Source organism: Hevea brasiliensis, chromosome 7 (genome assembly GCF_030052815.1).
Source record: "Hevea brasiliensis isolate MT/VB/25A 57/8 chromosome 7, ASM3005281v1, whole genome shotgun sequence".
NCBI classification, from domain to species: domain Eukaryota; kingdom Viridiplantae; phylum Streptophyta; class Magnoliopsida; order Malpighiales; family Euphorbiaceae; genus Hevea; species Hevea brasiliensis.
Window position 1 is genome coordinate 102,230,750 of NC_079499.1, and position 27,892 is coordinate 102,258,641.

The following is a 27,892-nucleotide window of genomic DNA, read 5'->3' on the forward strand; positions in this document are numbered from 1 at the left end:
CGATGCACAGGGTAGATTTTCATTGGTCATCGTACAAATTTTTTGATATTGAAGTCTGAAGAACCATGTCAATACTACAAAATTAAGAAAAAGCATAGGGCAACAGCTAGTAGGAGGTATATTGATATACAAAAATTGTAATTTACGTTCCAACAGGCACTACATTGGCATTAGCTGACAACAAAGTGTGCAGGAAAAAAAGAAATGATATTCAAAGATGAAAAAGAGTAAACGAAATTTTTTTTTCTTTTTCTTTTTGATATCTACTATAAAGTAGCATCATCTCGGACCAGACAATTCTACGGCATGGAGGTTCTCAGTCGAGTCAAGGATCCATTCGGAGCTCCGGGATGGGGCTAAATCAACCTGTTGTCGGACCACTTCTACCTTTTGCCACTCCTCCCATTTTTCTGCTAGTCCATCACCTTCAAGCATTCTCACAACCTCCGACATCTTAGGCCGCTCCATCGGGGAGCTTTGGGTGCATAGCAATGCTACTTGTATTAGCTGCTCTACCTCAGTGTCAACATAATTTTTCTGCAGGTCTGGATCAACCAGCATCTCCAACTTCTTCTCTTTCAGAAGGGCTTTAACCTGCAAAACTTGCAGAATAGTTAATTACGTGAAAAACCTCAGATCTGGAGGAAGGATGGAAAAATCCTTAGAGATGAGGCATTACTAAAATGAGAGTGGCATAGGCAATCACTAATTCTCTGCTTCTTGCCAGCTATGAAGCATAGGCTGTATGCTACTACAGGCATGAATCTTAATGATACAAACAAAAAAGAAATCAAGACTTGAAGTAGGTTACTAAGAAGGTTAGCTATAGTTTGTGCCCATGTGGGCACCCCATGACCACTGAACTATTTAAGTACGTTGTTTATGTGTATATATGTAAACAAATCACAGTGTATGGGACAGTTCAAAACTGCGAACTATCATCACTGAGAAGAACGAATACTAGACCTCAAAATTATAGGGATTTCATAAGCAATTTACCAAATCAATCCTAATTCCCTAAATCATCAGTTATGGCAATGGAACCAACAGCTATTCAATGATCCAATTAAGATGATAAAATTATATGATCCAACAGTTACAAATCACATACGTAGTCATGCCTTTAGCTTTGCCTTTAGATGTCACTACAATTCCTGATCAGACCAAAACGAGATTGGCCAAATTAAAGCACAAAGAGAAGCAAAAACACGGCTGAACAATCAAAGGAAAAAACAACAATCACTTATTACTGATGATAATTTTTCAAAAATTCAAATTTTATCAGTGTTTGGCTGAAACAAGAGAAGTCAAAAGGAACAGTAAGAAAGAGGAAAGGTCACTGTTATAACAGACCAAAGCCATCATAAATCCATTTGTGTATAAAACAAGACAAGTATACAGAATCCATGCATTAAACAATAATATTATCATTGTATAAAATGGAACAGTCAAATGATACTTAGATAAAAATAAATAAATAAATAACTTCATTAGCTTCATGCAGTAACAAGCAGATAATAAAGCTTCAGAGAAATAAAATGTAGGAAGGTGGTCAGTGCATTACCCAATCAAGCAGCATAACATCATCATCATTTGCAAGCCTTGCAAGATCAAAAGCTCTCTGCCCTGTGATCAGCTCTAAAAGCATGATGCCATAACCAAAAACATCAGTCTTCTCTGATGACTTTCCAGTAGAGAGATACTCTGGAGCAATATGTCCGATGGTCCCACGTACAGCAGTTGTAACATGGGTATCTTTGTAGTCCATTAGTTTAGCCAACCCAAAATCACCAACAACAGCCTCAAACTCCTCATCCAACAATATATTTGCAGCTTTTACATCACGGTGAATAATCTTTGGATCACAATGATCATGTAAATAAGAAAGCCCTCTTGCAGACCCCAATGCAATTCTCTTCCTTGTCGGCCAATCAAGAGGGGCTTCTAATGGCGGGCGTTCTATGAGAATAAATCAAAAAGATTACATGTCCTCCAGTTGCACAAGGCAAAGAATCATTTTTTTATAAGATCCCAATCCTAGATTAACATAACTGAATTAATATAATAGAGGCATAAAACCAGAAAAAACAGTAAGTTAGTATGAAAGCTCAATGTTATTACGAAAATCATATAAAAGAGTATATCAATGCGGTTGCATAAGGCTTAAGGGGTAATGGTTGTTAACTTATTATAATATATTTTCGAATTAAAAACAATGCATAATATGCATCAAGCCTTTATAAAAAATATCACCCAGACATTCATTTTGAAACCAGGGTTTTAAATAACAGCCATAATGCATCAGTTTTTCATCTGCCATTATGTTACAGGCTGTTTTGATAAAGATATTTGGAAATCACAGGTGAACTGGTCCTGGTCCATTACAGCCTTTACACCCTGTTACACTTTTTCATTACAACTGTTACGCTACATCCATGGTCTTAAAAAACAACATTACATAACAGCTATTATTTACAGGTATTTTAACCTACCAATGCCATTGCTGTTACAGCCTTGAAATAAGGGCATTTTCAAAATTTGATGTGTCAAAGCCATTACGGCCGCTAAGTAATGGTAAAGACCATTACCGACAGTCTTCACATCAGGCAGCAGCTAGAGTTTCTTTTTTTTTTTTTTTTGGGCAGACACAGTGTTGGCTTTATTCATTCAGTTTACTACACTTTCACTTTCTCTAGCCATTTTCTCTCAATTTTATCAAGTGAAACTTCCTTTCTTTAGGCATGCTTGAGTTCTTGAGCTTAGATCATCAAATAGAAAAGTTTTATCAGAAGTGAGGGGGGGCAAATCAATACTTAATTGTGTATCTTAGTTTTAGTTATATCTTTAAATATATATTTCTTGATCATGAACTTAAGTCTTGAGCTTAGATCATCAAATGCATTTAACGTCTTTATTTGATATATTTATGCCTGTTATTTGGAGTCCAACAGAGCTAAATGGCAAAAAAATATCCGTATGGCCGACCCTCAACTAGTTTGGAATTAAGGCTTTGTTGTTGTAGTTGTTGTTGTTGTTGTTATTATGCTTATTATTAGTTGTATATCATAATTTTAATTATATCTTTACATATCTATTCATTGCATGAATTTTAAAAATTTTTCAAAAAAAAATTTGCGCAGCGACGAACTGTTACCGTTACATTAAGGCTGTTACAGACCTATTTTTGTTACCAACAGCATGATTTAGAATACAACTCCCCCTCCCCTCTCCACCCCACCAAACCCACCCCCCCCCCCCCCCCCCCACCCCTCCTCCTCCTCCTCCTCCTCCTCTTCTTGCAAGCTAGTGTTTAAAAAGGATCATATAATAGTAATAACCACGATTGCTAAACTTTAAATGCAACACCTCTGTACCACAACTGTGATTTAAAACCTTTGTTAAACCACAGCACAAAGCATCAATTTTGAAAATAGGTATTCTTTTCGGCCAAATTCTCATAGAGTATTTGTTTTGACCAAAGACGAGCAGTATACCCCCAAACCATGTTCTTTTTAAAATGATTGGATTTCTTAGTTTGATTTATTAAAAAAAAAAATCAGTTCATGGTACTAAAATCAAGCGAAAGCCAATCAAGCAGTACCTCTGAGACATGATGCGACACTGCCATTAGCCATGTATGGATAAACAAGCAGCCGTTCAGTAGGCGTCATGCAAAAACCACGCAGTCGGAGGAGATTTCGATGCACAGCCATGCTGATCATTTCCACTTCTGTTTGAAACTGCAATTCCCCACCTGGAGTCCGCTCCTCTTTAAGTCTTTTTACAGCCACCAAAGTGCCATCAGCCAAGCGCCCCTTATACACCTTACCAAATCCACCCCTGCCCAGAATGTTCTTGTTGCTAAAACTATCAGTTGCCACCTGCAGTTCTCGCAAAGAAAACCTTTTAAGCTGTCCCAAGTGAACGTCAGGGTCCTCCTCACCTGAAGGGAGAGTAACAGCTCAAAGCACATTCTAGCTCCAAACATCAGAGCTAATCAGTTTTTGAATTTAAAATACAAACCAGGTACATCAAAGAAAAGCTCTGGTAGCTTCCTTCGCTTCCAGTACGCAAACCAAATAGCAGGAGCAGCAAACAATAAAGCAGCACCAACAGCCACTCCCCCAGCAATCGCTCCAGTGGGGCTACTTTCTCCTGAAATCATAATACAGTTGAGTCCTCTCATGCATGGTTAGAACAGTACTCATCCTATCAGATGATTTCAACAAACAGCAAAGCAAACCACTATTTTAATAGGAAATTCCAGTTGCCAATGATGAAACTAGCTTTACTAGGAAAATTATATTGAAATTCAATGCATATTATAATATTTTTTTAGGCATTTTGTAGTCTGTTTACTGCTATTAGTAGAACAGTGGCTGCTACAACGTCATTATTTAAGTTGATTATGTTCAAAATATCTCCATGTTGTCTCTTCATCAAAAGAAAAGTTGGCTACAGATTTAAAAATCAGTCCAGTACACAGTAATAGGACTAAGTCCTTTCCTTTAAATTATTGGTATAAGAGATTACCAGGATAAGGAGCTGTATATGTTGGAACAAATGGAGGTGGCGGAGAAAATGGTGGAGATCCAGGGCAAGGCTTTCCAGTAACCGGCCCACATAGATCCAAGTTATTTGCAAAGCTGTAAAAGGTTAATCAACAAATAACTAATTTGTCCAAGCTAGTCAAACAAGACAAATACAATATTAATTATAAGAAAACCTGATGGGTGTAAATAGTGAAAAGGATCCGTTATCTGGTACAGGTCCTGATAGACGATTGTTTGACAAGTCCCTGCCAACAAAATTATAAAAGGTCAATATCACATCATTATTGCCAAGATAAAACTGATGGCTCAAGAAAATGAAGAAGAAATTTGAATTTATCTAGGCACTTACAAGACTTGCAGTGTAGTGATATTAATCAAGGACAATGGTATTGAACCTGACAGGCTATTGTTGTTGAGTCGACTATCCTTACATATACATACCAAGAAAACAATGTTAAGTTCCATTCATCATTTTCACATATAAATATAATTGTAGAACCCTGCTGGAATTAGAAGACATAATACAGACATGCACATTCAGATAATAAGAGAAGACAAAAGTGCATTGAATTTTAAGAAAGCAGATGGCTGAATGTGACCTTGGGGGACTAACAACCACTAAAAGAATCTCCATTGTCACAGATAATAACACAATTCATAAAATCATTTGGATGACAATTCGGAAAGTATATCAGTCCAGCTCAAAGACCTTATGCAACTATTTATGTGCTATTTTGCCTACTACTTGCAAGCAAATGAAGTCTGCAATAAATTCCCCATCAAATTTTAATAAATGGAATATTTTTACCACCTTAAAAATTATCAAGCTCAAACTGACTGTTTTATTTTTCATGATGCTAAAGGATACAAAAGATATCTAATAAAGATGCAGCACGCAAATAGCAAACTTTCTTACTGGAAGCCTGGAACTAGCCTACCATGTGGATATTCCAAATCAACTCTCAAACAGCCTTCCTGGAACAAGACATTATTCATTTTTACCATCCTCATAGATATTTAAACCTGCAACTAGTGAAATCCAGTAGCTGCTTGATATTCTATCATTCATTAGTCATGGCATCATATGCAAAGAATATCAACTTCAATGCAGAGGAAGGATAGGACTCAGACTTTAACACCATCCGCAACCCCAGTACCCCACCCCTGCCTTCAATATATAACAAGTTTGGGGTTTGCTTTATACTGTTGCTCATGGGTGAAGTTCCACATAATTATGGTGCTACTGCTACGCATTCATAAACAAAATTAAACTTTGTGGTAAGTTGCATCTATTGATAAATGAAGTGTTTTGAATATGAATAAATAAATATAAAACAAATTCCAAAAGAAAAACAATTGCGTAGCATAAGATAGAGGATGTATATTCATACAGGAAACGCAGTTTCGTCAGTTTGCCCAATGTGTCCGGAATAGGACCAGTGAAACCATTCATGTAAAGATCCAAGCTCACCAAGTTTGTTAGATTCCCAAGATCACTAGGAATTGGTCCACTTATATTGTTGCCATAGAGTTCCCTGCCATAAGACAATGAGTGTGCACCAATAAAATAGGTAAAAACAATAAAAAAGAAAGTATTGCCTGATAAGTAATACCAAAGAAAGCATAGTATATGTGCATGTGCATGGATATAACCACTTCTTTGTACGCAATTGTGTATAACTTGGACAAGGCAAATTCATATTCTCCTCAGAAGCATAGCCCAAGTCCTAACCATGACCCAAGCCTGTCTTGGAAAGAAGGGTCTCTTAGCATTTTTTTTTTTTTTTATTCTTCATTTATATCTAAGATTGTTTAGTAAATTTTTATATTTTTAGTAGGGTTGTTTAGAAATTTCTATTTTGTTTCTCTACATAAGTTTTAGCCTCCATATTTAGTTTTTTTTATTGAATTAAACTATTTGGATGTAAGAACCTAGGGTTCTACATCACCAAATCAGCCCCAGGCCCAGAATGAAGCTTTTGAGTTAGAGCAAAGCTTGAAAAGTAAAGCAATCAATTTTGTTAACATTAAATCAGAAAATGCCTAGCAAAAATATGATTACAACTTATTTTGATAGTTTTGTCTTTTCATAACTTTAACAAAAAATCCCATAACGAATTTAATCTATACTTATAGCTCATTGATAATCATACAAAATCTTATAGCTCATTGATAATCATGCAATATGCAGGACATAAAACGCAGAAAGTACACAAGTATCCAGTGTTCCCAGGTGCACAGTTATAGCCTGTCACCATTAGAATGCCAACACAAATGCTTGAAAACATAGTTTTAATACATTTTCTTCTTTAATGTGTGTAATAATATTCAATTAATCAAAGTTTTGTGTAATAATTGCAGTACTATTATTGATGACCTCAGAATATACACAAAATACAATAAATGCTTTTAGATGTATCATAATAATTATGCCCAGAGACAACAGCTTTCGCTCCATTTGGAAAATCAATTCCTTTGAAAGCATAGCGAACTTTAATAATTAAAATTCAACTTACCACTAATCGTCGATTGATTTGTTATTAATTAGTTTTAGGCTGAAAAGGTTGCAAGATCCTCCGTTTAGCAACTTTACATCAGATATAACTAAGGAAATAAACCATAGACTTGAAAACCTCCATCTATTCATATTTGTTTATCATTCTTTTTCCCTTTTTCCCTTTCTCCCTTTGTATAGGAAAAAAGAAGGCATTCTTCATTAATAGGACAGAAACTAGTCTACTACTGCCATGCAGTGCCAACTCACAATTTCTAAAAGTTCGATTGATAGATATTATTCACAAAATAATAAATTTCATAAATCAGTATTATGAAACTAGAAAACAGTGAACAGCAAAACTTTCTATAAAGAATATACAAAGTGCAATTGAGGATGCAAGACGAATAGAAAAAGAGAAGACTTTGGCAATATTAATAAGCAAAATATCCACGTGAAGAGATAATAGACATTGTCAAAAATGACTTACAAGTACTGTAAATTCTTAAGCTGGCCAAGCTGTGGGACCAATTGGCCAGATAGTGCTGCATTTCCAAGGTCACTGCATGATATAAGAAAAAATACTTTAATATATCTCATGGACGATTTTAAAACTTGCAAAAAAATCTGAACATATCTTTTTAATGAACTAAGTTGCTTACACTCTAATAACACTATTTTCATAGTTACATGTAACATGAAACCATGTACAGGGATTAACAAGGGTAGGATCCCAGCTCTGCAGGACATTGTTAGGATCTTGTAAATTTGTCCGGAGGTTATGCAAAGCATCACCTGCTTTCAGATGCAAACATCATCAATCACAAATGGAAGAGTGTAGATGAATAAGAAAAAGGGAGTTAAAAAGTGCAGATTAGCTGTGGGAATAAAATAAAAGATGCAGCTGTACTTTTAATTCAGAAGCTCTATAGAAAAATTCATCGAACTGTACTCTTGAAGGATAAAAGAACTGTAATGTCCCAGTTATTTAAATTCTCTACACAAAAAATACCCTGCCAAGAATGGTTATACCCAAAAAAAATAGGAAGATGCATCTTTCAACTAAATCAGGTCCTGGAACAAGTGACCAGATGGTGAAAACAAATTGCTTGTCTGATCCTATATAGTCTAATCTCACTTGAATCTCCATTTAAATGTAAACCAAATTGCTCACAGCAATCAAACTCCCAACTTATGAAGGTAAAATACAAAAGAACGTAGTAGATCACAAGTCAAAAGTCTTAACTTTGGTAATGACTAGTTGAAGCACCAGAACCATACAAAGAAAATAAGTGACCACCTTTATAAAACTTCTCATTGTAAGTATTTACCCTTGAAAAACAAACTATCTTCTTTAAGGAGATTAAAAAATTAATTTGAACCAAAATAATAAACATAACCTCTTTTATATCATTGGAAAATGACGGTCCTATCGATAACAAATTAACATATCAATTCGTGAAAGATAATCTAATATATATACCAGTCAATAGTCATTATCAGGTAAGATGCATATAAAAGATTCCTCAATTGCACAACACGACAGTAAATTGCTACAAAATTTTCACAACTAGTCTAATTCAGCTCATAAAAACATGCTAATATAACATTCCAGTGAACCACAACCATTACATCAAGCATAACACTATATAGCAGTCAACATCACAGAAATTAAAAACTGATATTCATAATTCCACGCACTTTAATAAAATCTAATGACAAATTTTCAAAGACAGAGAGAGAAAACAAAAATCCAGAAATTATTACATAAAATAAGAAGAAGCCAGTAAGAACCTTCCATATTTGCAGAGATCCTTGAAAAAGGAGGCACCACCAGGATCATCCACACCAGAACCCAAACACCAGTGTTTGTGTCCATCAATCTTGATAAATCTATCACCCATACAAATCCACATCACCCATACAAATCCACATCACCAGGAACAACCCAAACTTGGTAACTCATTTAAGCCAAAAAAAAAAAACTCGGATTACACTCGTAATACACCCAAGAAAGCCATAATTAACAGATGGGGAAAAAAACCAAATGGGTAGTTTTCACTTTCAAAATGAAAAAGCTGGTCTAATCTATAATGTCAAAAAAGTGAAAGCGGATAAGATTATGAGAAGAGAGAGAGAGAGAGAGAGAGAGAGAGAGAGAGAGAGGGAGAGAAAGAGAGATAGAGAAAGAAGAATCTTGAAAATCTTTGCAAAATGCCTAACTTTTGTGTACTTTTTTCCCTTGAAAATGGACTTGGGGATTGATTATAGCTTGTGTGCAGTGGCTTGCTTTTCGGTTTTGGGGTTTTTAGCCTTAGCCTCTAGCTTTATTGCGAGTTGCGAGTGAGGAGAGAAGATGACTGGCGTGCAGTGGTGCAGTGAGAAAGAGTTTAGTAGCCCTGGGCCCCAGTCAAAGCACGCAAACTCTTTGAGACTCGCACAGTGGAGTAGGAGTAGAGCTCGCTTGTGGACCCCACGGTTGCCAGCTAGGATCCGGGTCAACAATTTTCGCCTTCTGGGTAGTCGTTAGTCCAACTACGCATGATTGTCTACAGTTCCAAATTCATGATCATTACGATATTTACTAAATTCGGACCAATCCGTCAATCGAATTGATAAACCGGACCTCAAGTTGATTTAGGTTTATAAATCGGCTCAGTTGATCAAGCAATCGGACCGGTGAATTGATATTAACAGATTAACGCGGTCAATTCAACAATTAATTAGGGTAAAATTTTTCAGAATGTTAACAAAGAGAATTGACCAACGTCTCATAAAATATCATTAAAATTAATTGAATTAAGTGGATAGTTATATGTTTATTATTTAAAAAATATATTCTTTTATTTTATAATAATATAATAAATTTTATATAAATATTTCATAAATATTAAATTAATAGTCACACATTTATAAAAAAAAATTTATCTATTGTTTACTCTAATAATTTTATATAAAATTTAAGAATGCTATTAAAATTTATATTAATATAACTCAATAAATATTAAATTTTAATTTTAAATTATTCAAATTTATCTAATTATAGTATTTATTTATATTAATAAGTGATATAATTAATTAATTAATTTTATATATTTAATTATTAATAATTCACTTATTTTATACACATGGACCTGAGCCCCCATTCTCATGTTATGGGCTTCCTATGTTGTAAGTTCGGACCAGATCTCACACTTGACACCATAAATATTTGTGTTTTTGTAATTTTAGCATTTTTTTTTTCCCATGATTTTAGCTTTTAGCACTTTCAAATTTTCTTAGCAATTATGTCCGAACAATCAAAATTAGAATGAAGGTAATATTTTATCACTAATTTAAATAAAAAATAATTAAATGGATTTTCAAGTAATTTTACTAGTTTTTATATAATAATATCATTTTTTAAATTTTTATAATTAAATAAAATTAAAAGTAATTAATTTTTAAAATCAAAATAAAATATAGATGAATTTGTAAAATCAAACAGTTGATAGAGAGAGAAACAAGAGAGAGATACACAGAAAAAATAGTGAGAAAGAGAGAAAGAAATATATTATTAAATAAAAATAGTACTTTCTTTCTCACATAAAAAAAAAAATATATTCTTTTTATATTGAGTAAATTTCACGTAATTATGAGATATCATGTACATGCATATGGTACATTTAATAATTTTTTGAAAAAAAAAAAAATTTATACAGATATAAAAGGAGAATTGCAATGCTAAACCAGAAAGAAACAAAATATACTTACTTTAAAGAGTTGATGCAGAAAAAATCATTGATCGTAAAGCACGCAAGATGCTAAAACATGAGCCGCATGATTACAGTTTCTCTTAGTAAAGGAGAAAGTGATAGCTTCAAAACCATTCCAGAAAAACTGAATATCCGAGATGATAAGTATGAATGGACAAGGGGATTGGTCCGTCCCGTACTGCATTGATGGCAATCCAAGAGTCACCTTCAATGGTTACATTCCTGAAACCTTTGGCCTTGGCCAGGATCAAGGCATGTGCATGGAAAACTGCATGGAAAACTTTGGTGATCCCTAGCAACGGCATCTACTGGCCATGCATTCCTTTGCTTATTAACCATGACTTTCACCACATTCTTGCCAGGAGGAATCCAATTCGTGACTCCATTAGGCTCGCTATCGTGACTTGAATTCCCTGAAGGATCATGCAATTGCGCTTGGACTGCCAGGAAATCACCGTGATGATTGACAGCCATTGTAATGGACTCGAACAAGGGAAGCTGTTCCTGCTCTTCCAGAGATGCCAAAGGAGAAAGAAACAATTGATAGGGACAAAAATGAGAAATGCATGACAAAAGCAAAACGGTAAATCTAAATACTTCAGTTTTTAAATAATAATGATAAAACATGTATATTAAATAGAAAATTATTTTTAATCTTATTCTTATATTTTTGTTAATTATTATTAAGAAAAAAAGTTGCAATTTGAATCCCTAATATTCTAGAAAATAAGATCGAAAATATGACAATTTGCTATTTAAAATTAACGGTTGAATTCTCATATTTTATATAAAAAAAATATGAAAATTTATGTGAAAAATACTCAAAAAGCATTTTGAGATATTTTATTTTTCACCTAAATTCAAAAAAAAAAAACAGTGAAAAGTAGTGTTTCCATGTGCTTTGATTTTCTTCTCTTACTTTCACAAATTAATTTTTATTTTAATTTAATACAATTTTTAATTCTTAAATTTTTATATTATTTTATTTTAATTTCTAATTTGAAATTAAAATATGCAAAATTAAATATTTATTAAATATATAAGTAAAACATAAATTGATGCCAGAAAAAATTATTATTCAATTGATATAATTTTATTAAATAACAGTATAGAATAAAAAAAATTATTCATCTATAAAATAAAAATTATAAAAAATTAGTCGATTTAAGCTCACCCCTTATTATCTATTTTATTATCCTTAATGCGTACAATTTTAAAAATAAAAATCATAAATTTTGTAGTCTTCATCCAACAACAAAAATTAGAGAGAACACATATGCCTATTGAAAAATATGATTCTTTAAGCATAATTATAATTATAATTTTTAATCTAGTACAGCATGATTCTTTCTTTAAGCATAATATGATATTAATTTATCATAACTTATTTATTATAATAAAAATTAAATTAAAGATAAGCAATTACAAAGGATTTTTAGTCTCATTTATGAATAATATCACCGCCAGTATTTTCATTTAATTCAAGTCTTTAATTAAATATTATGATATTCAAATTAAGTTTAAAAAATAAATTTAATTTTATAAAATGGCAATGACTATTAGTTTATAAATTATTAAAGCTGGCCTACAATTAATTTCACATTTAAATATCAAGTAATAAAAGGTGAATTTCCATAAAAAAATGAAAATATAAAAATATAATATGATGAGCAAAATATTATAGAAAAATGACCATTTTATAATTTAATTTAAGTTTAAAATTTCACAATTTTTTAATATTTATTAAATTAAAACTCATTATTTGTTCATTGTTTTTATTTAAAAAATATGATTTTTAAAATAATAATACATCATGTGGTGATTTATTAATCAAATTAATACATAAAAAAATTTTATTTCATTATATAAAAAATAAGATTGTAATAAATAAATAAATAAATAATGAATATGTCAAAAAATATTATAATTTTGTTATGATATAAATTAAATAACTGATTAAAAGGTCAAAAAGGGACCTAATTTTAATTTTTAAGTTATTTATGATAATATTTTATTTATTAAATTAAAAAAATACATTATTACATGAATTAATAATTTTAAATAAATAGATTATGAGTTATTAAAGTGTAATTTAAACAAATTAAATTGTCAAAGCTGATAATAGAGAGAATAATTTTTTTTGTATGTGTTAAATTTTAATGAAAAATAAATAAATTCATATTCTACCAGTGTCATAGTAACAAAAACAATTTAGAAAGCTGAATACATAAATTCACCCATAACTTTATCAATAAAATCTCGTAATACCCTAAATTTTTAAAACGTTTCATCCCATAATAAATGTCTTATAATATACCTTAACCCTTATAAAAGCGAAATTAAGATACTATTTATAAGGCTAAGTATTTTGTTCAAATCGAATCAAACTATTAAATTAACTGAATTATTATATTTTAAAAACTAAAAAAAATTAAAATGCATTAAAAAATGAACCGAACTAAACCACCCTAATTCAATCGGGTTGGAACAGATAGGTGTTTGGACTTTGATGCTTTTTTATTTTTATTTAATTTTTAAGTGATTTGATTTGATTTTAACTTTAATTTGAATCTAATAATCATTAATTAATAAAATTAAATAATTTATATATATATAAATATATATAATTTATAAATTTAATATAAAAATAAAATAATTTAAAAATTAATAAATTAATTTAATTTAATTCAATTCTATCAATTTTTTAATAATTATTAAAATTAAATAGAATCAAATTAAAAAGTGCTCACCCTTAATCATTGGAACCTTAAATAACAAATTACATATTGTTGCCACGTAAGGTTTTAAGAATATCTTAATTTAGGGTTGAGTTGATGTTTGTCTTTTAAATTTTTTTTTTATCACATTGTCTTTTAAAAATTTAAGGTTTTATATATATATATATATATATATTTATAAAATTTAAGTGTGAATGGTGTACTGGGCCTGACTTAGAATCGGTTGTCAAATGTCGGGTTTTACATTACCTATATTAAATATTTATTGTGGTTTTATGTTTATTCAATGAAAGATCGGATTTTACATATCCCGGTACTGTCTACGTAATCGGTTGCTCCCTGGTCTCCCTCCCTCTCTTCTATGGAGAGCCTTTCTTCTTCTGCTCCGCCTGCCCAAGAATCCAACACCACCGCCAATTCAAATCCGACGGTGGAGAGTCTTCCGTTCTCAGAACCGTTTGAAAACGGAAACCTAATTATGACACGTTACAAGGAGAAGGAGAAGAAGAAGAAGAGGGAGAAGAAGAAGAAAAAAGCCGATGAAGACGTTGTTATGATGTCCTCTTCTTCTTCTCGTTCGGCGGCTCTTCCTTCTAAGCACAGAAGTACGCGCATTGCTTATAAACGCAAGAACCCTAAGGTGGTGATCGCTCCAGTTCGGCGTGGTGGCCGCTTCGGGGAAGGTGATTTGAATGCCGTTGCTCTCCCTCTTGGAATGTCTTTTGCTGCTATTGTTGCTCAGGTTCGTTGAAACTTTCAGTTTTTGGTATAATATGCACAGATTATGTTGTGTTTTAAGTTATTGGAGTTGATTTTTGGTAAATTTTGTATCTTGATGTTTGCTGTAGCGTTTTGGTGCCTTTCTCTGGATTGGTAGTTGTTAAAAGATTTTTTCTTTTTCTTATGACGGTCTTTGTTGGGGATGAAAGTTTTGGTTTTTGATAAGGGGTTGTTAATGGTTCTTCCCTTTTTGTGCTAATTTCTTATTTTAATTGATTTGTTGAAATTGGAATGTGTTGGATATTTTGCATTGAAGTTTTCCATAATGATTGCTTGTTCATTTCATTTTCTTCAAGTTTATTTGGTAACTGAAATGGAGCACCAAATTCAAAGAAAAGCTATAAACTTGGTTTGTATAATGTGTTGTGTAATGAATCTGGTGATCAATTGCTGCCTTCTGTAATTGGGATCGCCACAACTGATAAATGGTGAGTAAATGGTCCTGAAGCTTTTGGAAGTGAAACGAGTTGCGTACAAGTTTAGGTCATGAAAATATGTGCAGTGCTTGTGAAAGGTATAGATATCTAACAATTGGCTGAAATATTGGTTTGGAATGTTGCTTAGACTGTCCATTATACATTTAGTAGAACTGTGTTTTTTCTAGCTGCTCAGGACTACCTGATACTGGCCAATACTATATTTTTATCCTGGTAGATAATAATAATAATAATAATAATAATAATAATATATCATGCTTTCCTTGGATTCTGTTTAGTATCCAATGGCTGATATTTGTGCATGGTTGCTTCACGATTTCAGGTTCTTGAGAGGAAAGATGTGGCAGGTGAAAAGATGTCCGTTGATTATCTTTCAAAGGTGCATACTTTTTATCCCTTTACAAGACAAATGATGGATCGAGAAATGAACCTATGGAAGTTATTGACCATGGATTTTGATCCATTCACAATTCTTTGTTTGGAATGTGGAAAAAAAAAAAAACACATTTACTGTTGAAAACTCCGTTGGGCTCTTTCTCATTTAGTTCTTATATAAAAGACAATGATACGCGATTACTGAAATTATTTGGCTTGTAAACTTTTCATACCAAAACATCCAAGTCAGTCTGACAAATAGAGAGGCAAAGCCCCCAGAAAGGTGGTCACAGCTTTGTGCTTTGTCAGTTTATCTGCAATATTTTGTCAATTGGTTTCACTTTACTGAATATTGAAATATTGGGTATTAACAATATATTATTTGTCTGTTCATTTGCAGATTTGTGCTTTAGCTGTCGGAGAATCTTTAGCTAATGTAAGCCATACTTAAAAATTTAAATTTAAAGTTTAAACATTGACTCATTCATGGACTGGTTTTTCAAGTTAAGTTCCTTCATTTGTTCTATCATCATCAGACAAAGCCCAAATGCTAATGTTATATTTATGGCCTCCTCGTTTGCTCCATATGTCGCAACAGGTCGTCGGTGATAAATTTGAATTTTTTGCCAGGAACTTTGAGAAATCATTTGGGAGTACATTGAGGACCCTTAGATTGATTAATGAAGCATCCATCAACAAGGAAGCATATCACTTAAGCCACCTGAATGTAGAAAGCTGGGCTTCACACTTGACTCTTGAAAATGGGGTTGATTGTAGTAGCACTGGCATCAAGGATTATCAATCAGAAACTGAGTTGCCTTCCATCTCAGCCCAAAATCAAGTGCATGTGGCTGAAGATGTAGAAGAGAGCGTTCCTTGCTTGAACCAGGAACTTCCCTTGAGTGGACAATTAAACCAACAGATTTGTGTTCCAAGTTCATTAGGTTCTGTAATCAACCATTGCAGCACTATTGAGAAATTGGTCATGGAGGAAGCGCGTTCTAATGACCTGAGGACATTGGAGATTGGTCTTACAATGAAAAAATTGGAGTTAAAAGAGGCACAGCTGGCTCTTAGCTTTGATTCAAATCATCTTGAAAGATCAAAATTAGCAATGGGCGTGTCAAAGGCATCCTTTAAAGCTGAAAAATTCAAGAACCAAGTAGAAGATACAAAGCATGCTGAACTGCTTAAGACTTGCATAGATTGCCTTGTTGCCGGTTTGTTCCTCATGTCTGCCTGCCTTTTATATGGTGCATATGTCTTTTCTTACCAAAGGATCACTGATGCTACTGCATCCTGTAATCCTTCAGTTGAGGTAAGGATCATATCTTCTTGGTAGCTTCAATTGGTTGTTTCTTCAATTCACGTGATCATCAGTATTGTTGATCTAGTTATCTGAATTTATATGTTTTCTTTGTCATACTATTTTCTCTGGAACTGCAGAGATTCTACAGAGAAACTGTGAAGAGTACAGTTTATTGTCCTTTGGCCTTATGCAGTGTGTAAAGATAACAGATATTGCTTTAAATGTTTGATAAAATTAATTGGATATGTAGAATGAATCCCCACCTTGTACCTCTGGAGAGAGCCTTGATTTTAAGGTTGAAGCTTGATTTTATTGGGTTTTCATTCTCTTGCCAGTTCAAAATATATTGTGTCATAGCCAAGAGCATAATGAAATTTTGTTTTGGTTTGTTTTAATGGCTCAAACAGGATTTGCTATCTTCAACATCTACTTGATTTATTTGATGTCAAAGAATTTTCATGTCACACCTTTGCTATCAGATGGATTTTCTTGGCTGATACATCTTCAGCTTTTGTTTTAGTCATACAAGATAACTACAAAATTCATGTTTCTTTTATCTGATTCAGGAGTCCAAATCATGGTGGTTCCCAAGGCCATTTTCGTCTTTCAACTCAGGGCTGCATACTCTCCGGTGTCATGTTCAGGTTGTAAGCCGAATGCTGTTTGGCATGTTAATAATTCTGGCAGTTGCTTATTTGCTTCTTCAACGATCAGCAATGTCACGTCAGACGATGCCAGTAACATTCATCCTGTTGCTTTTAGGAGCAGTCTGTGGTTTTGCTGGTAAATTTTGTGTGGACACATTGGGAGGAAGTGGATTGCATTGGCTACTATATTGGGAGACTTTGTGCTTGCTGCACTTCTTCTCAAATGTCTTTACATCGACATTGTTCTATGTACTTCATGGGCCTGTCACCATCTCTGAAGGGATAAAATCCAATGCGATATGTCCATACTGGTTCCGGCGAATTCTTTTCTATACTGTAGTGCTCTTGTTTCTGCCACTGAGCTGTGGTCTTTTGCCTTTCGCTGGTCCTGGTGAATGGAAAGATCATTTCTTGAAACTTGCCACCAATTCTCTCTTTATTACAGATGATTGAGTCCACAGATTGCAAAACCGAAACGACTTCTTGCTGCAACTGGTTGTCTGTGACTTCTGTATGTGATGTGTATTGTATGCCAAGCTCCTCGATAATTATGTAGGCAGCTGTTTGTATATATTGAGTCCATTAACATATAAACCATTTTTGGAGTCTTTCTTTCCATGGGAAATTACAATTTACTACCATGTGGTTTGACTCATTTGTCGGATAGGGTCCTCAAGTTAAATTTGTAATAAAAAGGTACCCCGAGGCCAATTATGTCAAGAAGCCTGAAAGAGAATGCATACCCTTAATTTATGCTCTATGATTAATATATGCTTTTAATTTTCTTCTTTTAAAATTTCCATTCAACATCTAGTCATGTGATGTGATGTCAAAGATTTGTCACTCAACACCTTTGCAAGCAGATGGATTTTCTTGGCTATATTTCTCCAGCTTTTGTTCTAGTCATGCAAGACGCCTACAAAAGTCATGTTTATTTAATCTGATTCAGGATTTCAAATCACGGTGGCTCCCATAGCCAATTTCGTCTTTCAACTCGGGGTGGCATTCTCTACGGTGTCATTCGTCTTCAGGTTGACACCTTCAGGTTGTGAGCCGAATGCTGTTTGGCCTGATAATAATTCTGTCAGTTGCTTATTTGCTTCTTCGACGATCAGCATTCCCAAGTCAGACAATGCCTGTAACATTTATCCCGTCTCTTTTAGGAACTGTCTGTTGTTTTGCCGCCAAATTCTGTGGACTCGTTGGGAGGAAATGGATTGCATTGGCTACTATTTTGGGAGACCATGTGCTTGCTGCACCTGTAAATCCATGGAAAAGCACAACACAGAATTCTAAAAAAGTAAACTAAAAAAGTAAACGAAACCCATGGAAAAGCACAATACAGAATTCTTAAAAAATAAACTAAATCCATTATTCACCTTCTCTCAAGTATTACTTTTGGTCATACAAGAAGTAATAACATGGTATGAGAACAAAAGATTTGAGAGAGATACAAGGGAAATCAAGATAAACTCGAGCAAGACAGGGAAATTTCACCACCTGCAGCTCAACCAGACACTGAAATTATCAAAAGCCTCAACATTGTATCTTACAAAATGCTTCCTATAGCGATGGCCACCTCCAATTGTCTATATCTAAAAATTCTGATACTAAGAGTTTACACCTTTTGACTATGATACCTAAAGCTTTGATGAAAGAAATGTATCATAGGGCACCAGAGGTATGCCTCCCAACTTCTTCGAGGTAAACAAAATCTTCAAATTCAACCTTTTGGCAGCTAAAGCAAACTTTTACAGCATTCTCTGTCAATGCTGCTCCTACTCGATTGTAATCAGAAAACCTCATGAGCCTTGCCGTAATACCTGTTTATGAATGGAGCCTGCAAGACAAAATGCAAATTAGCAAATAATCTCTTTCTGAAAAGTATGCAAGCATTCTACCCAGATTGACTAATGAATTCCATTAATATCATATACCCTCAGTCCCATAAATGAAAAAAAAAGGGGTAAATTACTATCAAGTCCTTGTAATTTGTTAAAATTAACTACTTAGTTCCTATTCTTTTTAAACCCAATTAAATCGTCCAGTATTTTGAAAAATCAAACTCTTTATTCCTTTTCTTAGATTTCAGTCAAAGAAAACATTAGTTAACCTGTTTCAACCTTGATTAGAGAGACTAAATACTATGGATAGTTAAAATTTCATAAACTAAACAGTATAAATATTCGAAGTTAAAACAAGTTTACTAACATTTTCTTTAACTAAAAGACTAAAGAGTTTAATTTTACAAAATACAAGGACATTTTAATTGGGGAAAAAGGGACTAATTAATTTTAACAAACTATAGAGACTTCATAGTAATTTTACCCAAGAAAACATTTTGAAAAATGACTATATAGTATATACCCCCAAGTCCCAAATTTTCCTGTCCACCTTGCCATTTTGGAATGTCCCTAGCCGACTGACAACCCATTTTTACATAGAAATTCTAATCATTTTGAATTTAACACTAGTTCATTTAATAACTAAGAAAACTAGAGTGCCTAAATTTTAGGGATATTTTGATTGCAATATTTGACTCCTTGTTCATATCTAAGCTTCTTATGGCCTGATAGTTTGAATATTCTAAAAGCAAACACCTTTCTTCGAATTTCTCATGAATCCCATCACATTATTCACCAACCCAAAGTGATCTTGGTTAATGGAGATATGACACCTGTGGGCATTTCGATGGATAGAAATACAAAATAACAACATACAGAAAGGACAGACATTTGTAAAATTTCATCAAGAAAGAAAATTGCTTTCAATCATTGAAGAGGAGTTAGCATTTGGCAAACACATTCAGGAATATGTATGTAAAGATGGACTAAAAGTGCAAATAATAATAATAATAATAATAAACAACTTGAAGCAGCCATCATATACCTATGTCTTCTTTTCACATCTGAAACCTAGAAAGTCATCAGAATGATAACTAGATTATCTTCACGATTTAGAGATATAATGACAAATCAGTACTCAAGACTTTTGACAGGCTCTCTAAGGATGCAACAAAAGGTTACCAACAAGAAAAATTCCAGTCATAAAGACAAATTAATTAAATTTGATAACCATGCTTGCACAAAAATACTTCCTATAAGAAACTGTAACCCCTTGAAGTGCATTGTGCAGTAATTTCCAACATCTCACCTTTACTTTTGATATGTCAGGAGTATCTGGGGTTTCCACAGGATAAAACTTGTAAAACCTCATATTTTCATATGCTTTTTTGGTTTCCTCACTCATTTCTGCCAAGGCCTTTTTCCTGGATTCCCTCGCCTGCATAAAAAGATTACTACAAAGCTAATTACCATATCACAAACTCCTGAACAAAACAAAGAAACAACCAGGGACAGATCTAGGGAAGGGGCAATTGTCTTTTGAATATATTTAAAAATTTTATATAATAATTTGAGTGTCCCCGCTTTTAAAGATATATATTTTCTTCCAAACTTATATGAATGCTTTAATAATTATTTTCCTACTTAATATTATCCACTTATTCTCTTAAAAGTTATATTGTTCATATATTAAAATTGAATTATAATAATTTTGAGTTTGATGAAGAGCCAGAAAATTAGATTATATATACATATATAAGTGTAGAGAAAATTTAATGAGTGTAAATTTAAAATACTTTATAAAAAATATTATTTTAAATCTTTTATAAATGAGTCATCTAATATATTTATGAATTAATATTCATTCATAAATAAATACATACACATATAATTACATAAATAATAAGACATTTTTTGCTAAAATAAATTATATTAAAATCAAATCTAAATCTCTTACGTGTCAAATCATTTCATACACACACACGCGCGCGCGCGCATGGATCAAAAACAAAAAAAAGAGAAATGGTATAAATTTACTTATATATTTTGCCTATACCTAATTTTTTTCAAGGGCCGATAGTGGACCAAAAATATAAATATGTGCAATTCACATGCAAAATATATAAATACTACTATATATCTTGTGTCTTATTTCATTATTAACTGATATATATATATATATATATATATATATATATATATATATATATATATATATATATATATATATATATAATGCCCTAGTAATAAAAATTTCTCGATCCGTCCCTAGAAACAACATATATCCATCATTTGCTTAATACCTCTCGGTTAGCTTTCTTTGCTTCTCGAACTTTCTCTTTGACAAACTCCTGAGAAAGAAAAGAATTATTTGGCTCAAATATTAACGATTTAAAAATAAGAGAAACCTACAAGTTATTTGAATATATTCAAAGAATTTTACCTTGAATGCATCTTTTTGATCTTCAGATAATTCCTCCTCCTTGATTAGATTATCAGTAAACTCCTGTGGATTGATAAATAATTTTAGCACAAAATAATGGTTTTTCTTTTTCCTTTTCTCCAGGAAGCTGTAAAGTGATTAGGAAGCAACTTTAACAGAATTGTGCAATGGGAGGGTAGAACATATTTCCCCAAAAACACTCAAGATCCCTCCGTTGAACAATTCATTTGAGAAGTTAGAACTTGGCAGAATTTTCCATAAAGATACATTGTTTTACAGCATTCCCTTCACCAACGTAAAAGAGCATCCAATGACTAAAGATTCCACAAAACTGAATGGTGGGTATAGTTCAATGTATATCAAAGCCATTTACTAGAGTCAACTCTTCCATGACATCAAGTAACATTGTAAGGCCTGTTTGGCATTGTTGTTGGAATTACTGTTAAGAAAATCACTTTTTCAGATATACTGCTTAGAGAGTATTAAAAAATAATTTAAAATTAAATTTAATAAATTTTAGTCATAAGATCACTAAAATAACAAAACAACTTTTCCAAGCTGTTTTTTTAAACAACGACTAAAATAGTGTTTTTATTCAAAAAACAGTTTCAGGCCTTCAAAAGTAATGCCAAATAGACACGTAGTTGACTCAATAGAATCCATTCAAGTTAAACTAAGACAAAATCAGAAAATTAATCTTGTACCTCGAGCTCATCTAACTCCCAATCAAATTCACAGAAAACCTACATGGGGCAAGAAATAAAATTCAACTTATAGAAGTGTGCAGTAACCAAGCTCAGTCAAAAAGCAGCCATCAAACTCAAAGATCTAGGTTCCCAACTCTCTGTTGCATACCGGCTTTGGTTCTGCTGGAAAAATTATCTGAACTTCAGTGCTTTGTTCAAGCTCATCTTCCTTAAAAGGGTGATAGAAATCTATCAAAAGAACACATGTCATTAAACTTATATGACTCAACTTGCAAAGGCAAAAACATGTTACTAAATGCTAAGGGATAAAAAATACGCTTGCATCATTCTTTGCCTTAACAATCAAACTTGGTTCATACGAGTTTATGTTTCTGACCCATAAATGTCACAAATGATAATTTATATAGATTTTTTCCTTCCATTCTTCCTTCTCATGACATTTTAATCTACAAAAAGGACTATGTGAAACGCAACAATGTGAACAGTTGAAAATTGCTTAAAACTCACAAGGCAGACAGTACTCATATTTCTTAACACGGTCTATCTTCAAAAGTCTCAAAGCAGACCTGCAAGTAAACCATGTGCATAAGTAGACATAAAAAGAGCAAATTTCAAACACACATGCGCACATCATAGCATCATTGTCAATGGACATTAGCAACTGGTTTCTAATAGACAAAAAGAGTTAAAACAGACTTTGGTCTCTCGCAATTGTGATGGTATTGTACCCCTCGCCAAGAAATTAATGCAACCTTAAATGTGATGCATAATAAATTCTAAGTGTGACTTTTTCTTTTAATCTTTCCCTTAATACAGTTCTATTCAAATTTCTTACTTAATTTTCTCTTCAAACCATATTTAAAAGTCAAACCATACCCCATGTCAACAACAACAAATTCCTTGGAGATTTTATCCAAACACCACTTAGGATACAATTTACGGTGCACGCATCCTATCATAAAACAAAAAATAACTTTGCTCATCTTATTTTAAATTTTAATTCTCAGGGACAAGAGATGTCATATATATTCATACGACACTTTAAAGGAGTTTGCATCAAATTCCCTGAAGATTTTATCCAAACACCACTTAGGATGCAATTTATGGTGTACCGTGCACACATCCTATCATAAAATAAAATCTAACTTTGCTCATCTTATTTTAACTCTCAGTCATACATTTGATAATCCCTAACCCTGAAACTATCTGATATGAACCTGCCTAACTCCGCTTCAAAAGCTAGCTTACAAGGGGAGATTTGCAAACTCATATATATAACACCTAAGACCTCCCTGCAGAATCGATGTGGGACGCATCATTCCCGACCCCTGTAGACTGAACGTCCTCGTGAAGTAACCGGGGTCATGACTCGTTCACCCCAACCTCTCCCGAATAACGTCAGGGAACCTTTGTACATGGCCCACCGACTCATACAGAGTGAGGCTCTGATACCAAATAATATGAACCTGCCTAACTCCGCTTCAAAAGCTAGCTCACAAGGGGAGGTTTGCAAACTCATATATATAACACCTAAGACCTCCCTGCAGAATCAATGTGGGACGCATCACTATCTATTCTTTTAGTACTTGTTTTGCACCTCTTGAATCCTTCAAAAGCCCCCTTAAGAACCTTTGGGACTTCCATCCATCTCTTCATAACTGTTCATGTCTTTGGTATCACGGATATGAAAACTAAACACCAACTTGTTAACTGAAACTATCAAAATGTGCTCCATATATACAGCTTAAGAAACTTACGGAAGTAGAAATAAGTTTAGTAAATACAAAAATCAAATAAGAATATAAATTGCCAATTTAACAAAATATTGAACTGATTTGGCATATTTGAACATCCAAAATTAAAATAAATTTTAAAGGAGTAAGAAAAAATGGAGGGTGCAAGAGGGAGATAGAGAGAGGGCAGTACCGTCTCTGAGTGCAGCTCAAAATAAAAATTTGAGACTTCAGTCTGTCAACCTGACTCTCTCTGTAGAAGGATTAGATTACATAAACACATGACAAAAATCTGTAGGACAAAATAAAAACTTGAATAGATAACATTCCATGAAATCCATAAAATATTTAGATACCTATTCTCCAGAGGAATATATGGAACCCAATCCATTTTCATTTGTTTCATGGGAACTATTTCTTCAGACTCCCTCTGAACTGAGTTAATTCCAATCTTATCAGAAGGAGGGAAGGGAGACGTAATCTGGAAAAAAACAGGGAAAAAAAAGTTCAGAAAGAAATGATAGTGTAGAAAACAACTCTCCACTTTCCATTTTAAATTTTCATAGAAAATTCCCATTTCCATTTTCTGTGGAAAACTTATAAAACATTAAATGAACAACAAAATCATTTTCTAATATAGATATATAGACTAGAAAAATATGTTTTTATTAAAATTGTTTTGTATAGTTAGGGAGTTGAAAATTTCTTGTTTTACAAATAGAACATCAAATAAAATTAAAGGGATATTGTCATTTAATTTATAAATAAGTTATTAATTTTTGTCATTATGTTTTCATGACTAACTAATTTTTATTTAAAAATAATAAATTCAATATTAAATAAAAAAGTGAAAAATAAGCAACAATGAATATTAAAACAAAGAAAATTAAAAAAATAACAAAGTCTTAGAATGTATATGAAATGGCCCAACAAAAAAATGAGTTAATATTGAAAAATATAGCAATAATGAATAGAGAAAAAAAAAAGTAACAAAGTTGGGCTTTGAACCCAGCAAAAGAATGTCGTAGAATCAGAAAATACAGAGATCTCAGTGTTCTCTACTTGGGAAACAGCAATTATTTTACAATGGAAAACAGGTGAAACATCATAAAGTTGTTTTCTAGAAGTGGATATAATTTTAGAAAATTGGAAGGCTAATTTTCAGTTTTCTATTTGGAAAATTTTTACATTTGAGCACTATACTCTATTTTTCATTCTTGGAAAACATTTTCTAGAAAACACCCTATTTTTCTACAAGTGAACATGCCCCCAACTCTTTTTAAACAAGAAAGGAACTATAGAGACAACAGCCATAAAGCATCAGTAAGTATTTAATTTTGATAAAGTCCCAACCTAAACAAACTTCATTGAAAGAAGCAGATACATTGAAAATCAGCAAATTCCTATTCAAATTTGGTTCCAGGCTTACAGGGGCATAAAAAAGGGCTCAATGAACTTACCGCCACAACTGCAGGTATGCAAATTACTTTCTGTTCATCCTTGTAAGGGACCAATTGAGCTGCAAAAACGTAAATAAATTTAAATGAAGAATGAAAACGACAAGAAAGAAAGAACAGGAAGGGCATGTATGGGTTCTGGTCGGTGGGTTGAGGGGCATGGGAAGAAGTGTGTGCAGGCAATCTAGAAAGGAGATGTGCGGCAATTTAGTAGTCTGGCAACTATGGAGAAAACAAAAACTGTATAGGTGGCAGAAGAAAAATCTTTACAACATATAAATTGCAGAATTCAAGTTAGCAAGTTACTTACGCTCTGTACAACCAAATAGATAAACTTTCTTTCCATGTAGAATGCCTCCCTCTTCAAATGCATCCTGACCAAGCAGAATAATAATTCTATCTATCAATCCAAACCACTACTTACCAAATAGTAGTGAATGGGAAAAAGGTCAAATGAGAAAACAATTGACTCTGTGACTCACTTCCAAGTTGGAAAAATTCCAGTTGAATTGATACACTGAATCCAATTGATCCCACTGTACAAACATATGATAGCACATAAGCAGCATTACAGCATTAAAAAGAAAAGGAAAAAAATTGTCATATAATTGAGCATGAGAAAATCATAAATTCCAATCTAACCTCTGTCCCAACAGGAAATGCTTCCTTCCATAGATCTTCCTACAAAACACAATTCGAAAAATTCTGTTAGTCACAGAAACAATACTGCCCATTTTTTTGCCAACTACAAAAACAGCCACTTAAATTAGATGAACCAAAAAAAATGCAGAATAGCCAAACTAGACAGGCAATTCCTAGTCCAAAAATAAATGAAATACTTCCACAATACCTCTATGCTTAAAAACAGGTGTCCTTAACCACACCATTGCTCAGTAAAACTGGAAAGCAAGGCTTCAAATTACAAATAATACGTGCTTAAAGCTCTAAACCATAATGATTCAAGATTATTGAATTCGAAAAATAGTTGAAGACCTCATAGAGCAAAACCACCTACTCAACTCAAACAACTGCAGCTATTTACCTTAACCTAGGCTAACTTTCCATATTCTACTACCAATGCAATTAAACGAATAAAAAAAATAGAAAAGATTCTACAAGGATTTTATCATTTTTTTTTCTCGGTAATCAAACAGAAACCTATAAAAATAACATGTCATAAACTTGTCCACAATCCTCTCAAAACACACAAAACACAAACCCAAACAAAACGCAGAGTAATCAAACAAAAACTTCAAATAAACAAACAACCAAAATTAAACAAAGAATGCAGAGAATCAAAAACAAAGAATGCAAAGCCAAATATTATACCAAGTTTCGCTTATCCTCGAAGTATTCAGGCTCAGGTTGGGGTTTAGAGGCCTTGACGCTTTTAGCTCGCGTAGGAGCTTTGGTGGATTCCTGCTTGTGATTTTCTTGAGAAGAAGAAGAAGCTTTTGCTTCATCTTCTTTGTCTTTCTGGACTCTCTTCCTCTTGGCTCCCTTCCTCATTGGCATAGTTTGTGTAGATAAGAACAAAATCTAGAGAGAAGGGAATAGGGTTTCAGGGTTCGGATCGAAGGCGGTGGATCCGTATTTGATTTTTTTTCTAGAGAGAGAAAATGAAGGAAAGAAGAAAAAAAAAATTGAGGGCAGAGAGAGAGAGAGAGCCGGATACTATAATTTGGATTTTTGAAGCGTTGATCGGACGCGGGGTGATAGGGTTTTTAGAGAGTTGAGACGGGCGCACATATTTGAAATTTCATGATTTTGAACGGCACGTGGCGTACGGACAACGTAAAAAATGTATAATCACAACGATTGGGCTGGGTGGGCTCTCCCTGTCTGCTAATATAAGAATTATTATTTATTATTACTCCATTTGATTTTTTTTGCAAATAAAAATAAATATTTTGAAAACTAAAGATAATGTAAATAAATTATTTGTAAAATAAATTTTATTTTATTTTTTAATTATTATATTTTTTATGTTTAGGATTTAATTATTAACTAGTTCTTTCTAAAAATTATAAATTAACATGATTTGTTTTCTATATTTTTAATTATAAATTAAAATAATATTAAATATAATGTATTTTACCCTAATATATCAATTAACTAGGCCCAATTCTTGTAACTTAAACCCAATTAGACGAATTAGGTCAAGCCCATAAATAAACTCAATTTTTTTTTAGAGAAAAACTAAATAAGTTAATTAAGAATTCCATAATATATAGTTAAAATTTCATTTAAAGCGTATTATTATAATTATAAAAAATTGTTAAAATTTTTCACAAAATACACTTCAATCGATCTCAATATATCTTCATCAGTAAAAAAAATATAAAATTTTAAATGAATAAAATAAAGTAAAATATTGTATTTTAATTTTTTTTTATTAATTACGTTTTAAATTCTTAAAAACTCGATGATAGTTCAAATTATATTATAATTTACTACGTCAAAATTAAACCATAGTTAAAAATTTTAAATTTATAATTAAGAACTAAGGTTTGTTTGTTTGGTTCAAAATGCTATAAAATTCCTTGTATTGGGAGGTATGCTTTTTAGAAAATACACTTTTAAAATTTTTATTTTTTGAAAAGTATAATATAAATATGTT

At 32.5% G+C, this 27,892-nt stretch overlaps 3 protein-coding genes across 6 annotated transcripts; 1 reads left to right on the forward strand and 2 right to left on the reverse strand.

The window, feature by feature from the left end:
- Positions 1–95: 95 nt before the first annotated feature.
- Positions 96–9,387, reverse strand: LOC110664195 (somatic embryogenesis receptor kinase 2). Of its 3 annotated transcripts, none has more exons than XM_021823769.2 (11): positions 8,815–9,387; positions 7,710–7,842; positions 7,538–7,609; positions 5,945–6,088; positions 4,903–4,974; positions 4,727–4,798; positions 4,534–4,646; positions 4,024–4,155; positions 3,602–3,943; positions 1,565–1,959; positions 96–594 (listed from the first exon to the last, which is right to left on the reverse strand). In XM_021823769.2, the coding sequence occupies exons 1-11, from the start codon at positions 8,924–8,926 to the stop codon at positions 280–282; spliced, it is 1,902 nt and encodes a 633-aa protein (XP_021679461.1). In that variant the 5' UTR covers positions 8,927–9,387; the 3' UTR covers positions 96–279. The 3 variants fall into 3 exon arrangements, with proteins under 3 accessions (XP_021679461.1, XP_021679462.1, XP_058006343.1); XM_021823770.2 differs by having other exon boundaries at positions 8,842–9,386; XM_058150360.1 differs by lacking the exon at positions 4,903–4,974 and having other exon boundaries at positions 8,815–9,386.
- A 4,371-nt stretch (positions 9,388–13,758) lies between these two features.
- Positions 13,759–17,884, forward strand: LOC110642782 (protein CPR-5). The gene is made up of 5 exons (XM_021794928.2): positions 13,759–14,282; positions 15,080–15,136; positions 15,533–15,568; positions 15,731–16,450; positions 17,008–17,884. Exons 1-5 carry the CDS (start codon positions 13,902–13,904, stop codon positions 17,539–17,541), a joined length of 1,728 nt encoding a protein of 575 aa, XP_021650620.2. The 5' UTR covers positions 13,759–13,901; the 3' UTR covers positions 17,542–17,884.
- A 551-nt stretch (positions 17,885–18,435) lies between these two features.
- Positions 18,436–27,012, reverse strand: LOC110642783 (protein HEAT INTOLERANT 4). Of its 2 annotated transcripts, XM_021794929.2 has the most exons (14): positions 26,602–27,010; positions 25,915–25,953; positions 25,755–25,808; positions 25,583–25,646; positions 25,276–25,334; positions 24,172–24,296; positions 24,009–24,068; positions 22,590–22,648; positions 22,231–22,310; positions 22,080–22,118; positions 21,376–21,438; positions 21,236–21,283; positions 20,242–20,370; positions 18,436–18,928 (listed from the first exon to the last, which is right to left on the reverse strand). In XM_021794929.2, the coding sequence occupies exons 1-14, from the start codon at positions 26,785–26,787 to the stop codon at positions 18,881–18,883; spliced, it is 1,053 nt and encodes a 350-aa protein (XP_021650621.2). In that variant the 5' UTR covers positions 26,788–27,010; the 3' UTR covers positions 18,436–18,880. The 2 variants fall into 2 exon arrangements, with proteins under 2 accessions (XP_021650621.2, XP_021650622.2); XM_021794930.2 differs by lacking the exon at positions 22,080–22,118 and having other exon boundaries at positions 26,602–27,012.
- Between the last annotated feature and the right edge of the window lie 880 nt (positions 27,013–27,892).

What these genes read in the sequence shown, in the direction of transcription:
- LOC110664195 (XM_021823769.2), bottom strand. Translation starts at nt 8,926, where the DNA reads ATGGACACAAACACTGGTGTTTGGGTTCTGGTGTGGATGATCCTGGTG. An exon ending in CTGGCTTCTTCTTATTTTAT is followed by an intron (nt 7,843 to 8,814) that starts GTAATAATTTCT and finishes ATCTGAAAGCAG; the next exon opens with GTGATGCTTTGCATAACCTC. An exon ending in GCTTTTCTTTGATGTACCTG is followed by an intron (nt 3,944 to 4,023) that starts GTTTGTATTTTA and finishes CTCTCCCTTCAG; the next exon opens with GTGAGGAGGACCCTGACGTT.
- LOC110642782 (XM_021794928.2), top strand. Translation starts at nt 13,902, where the DNA reads ATGGAGAGCCTTTCTTCTTCTGCTCCGCCTGCCCAAGAATCCAACACC. An exon ending in CCGTTGATTATCTTTCAAAG is followed by an intron (nt 15,137 to 15,532) that starts GTGCATACTTTT and finishes GTTCATTTGCAG; the next exon opens with ATTTGTGCTTTAGCTGTCGG. An exon ending in TCGGAGAATCTTTAGCTAAT is followed by an intron (nt 15,569 to 15,730) that starts GTAAGCCATACT and finishes ATGTCGCAACAG; the next exon opens with GTCGTCGGTGATAAATTTGA.
- LOC110642783 (XM_021794929.2), bottom strand. Translation starts at nt 26,787, where the DNA reads ATGCCAATGAGGAAGGGAGCCAAGAGGAAGAGAGTCCAGAAAGACAAA. An exon ending in CATTTCCTGTTGGGACAGAG is followed by an intron (nt 25,809 to 25,914) that starts GTTAGATTGGAA and finishes ATGTTTGTACAG; the next exon opens with TGGGATCAATTGGATTCAGT. An exon ending in GGAATTTTTCCAACTTGGAA is followed by an intron (nt 25,647 to 25,754) that starts GTGAGTCACAGA and finishes CTGCTTGGTCAG; the next exon opens with GATGCATTTGAAGAGGGAGG.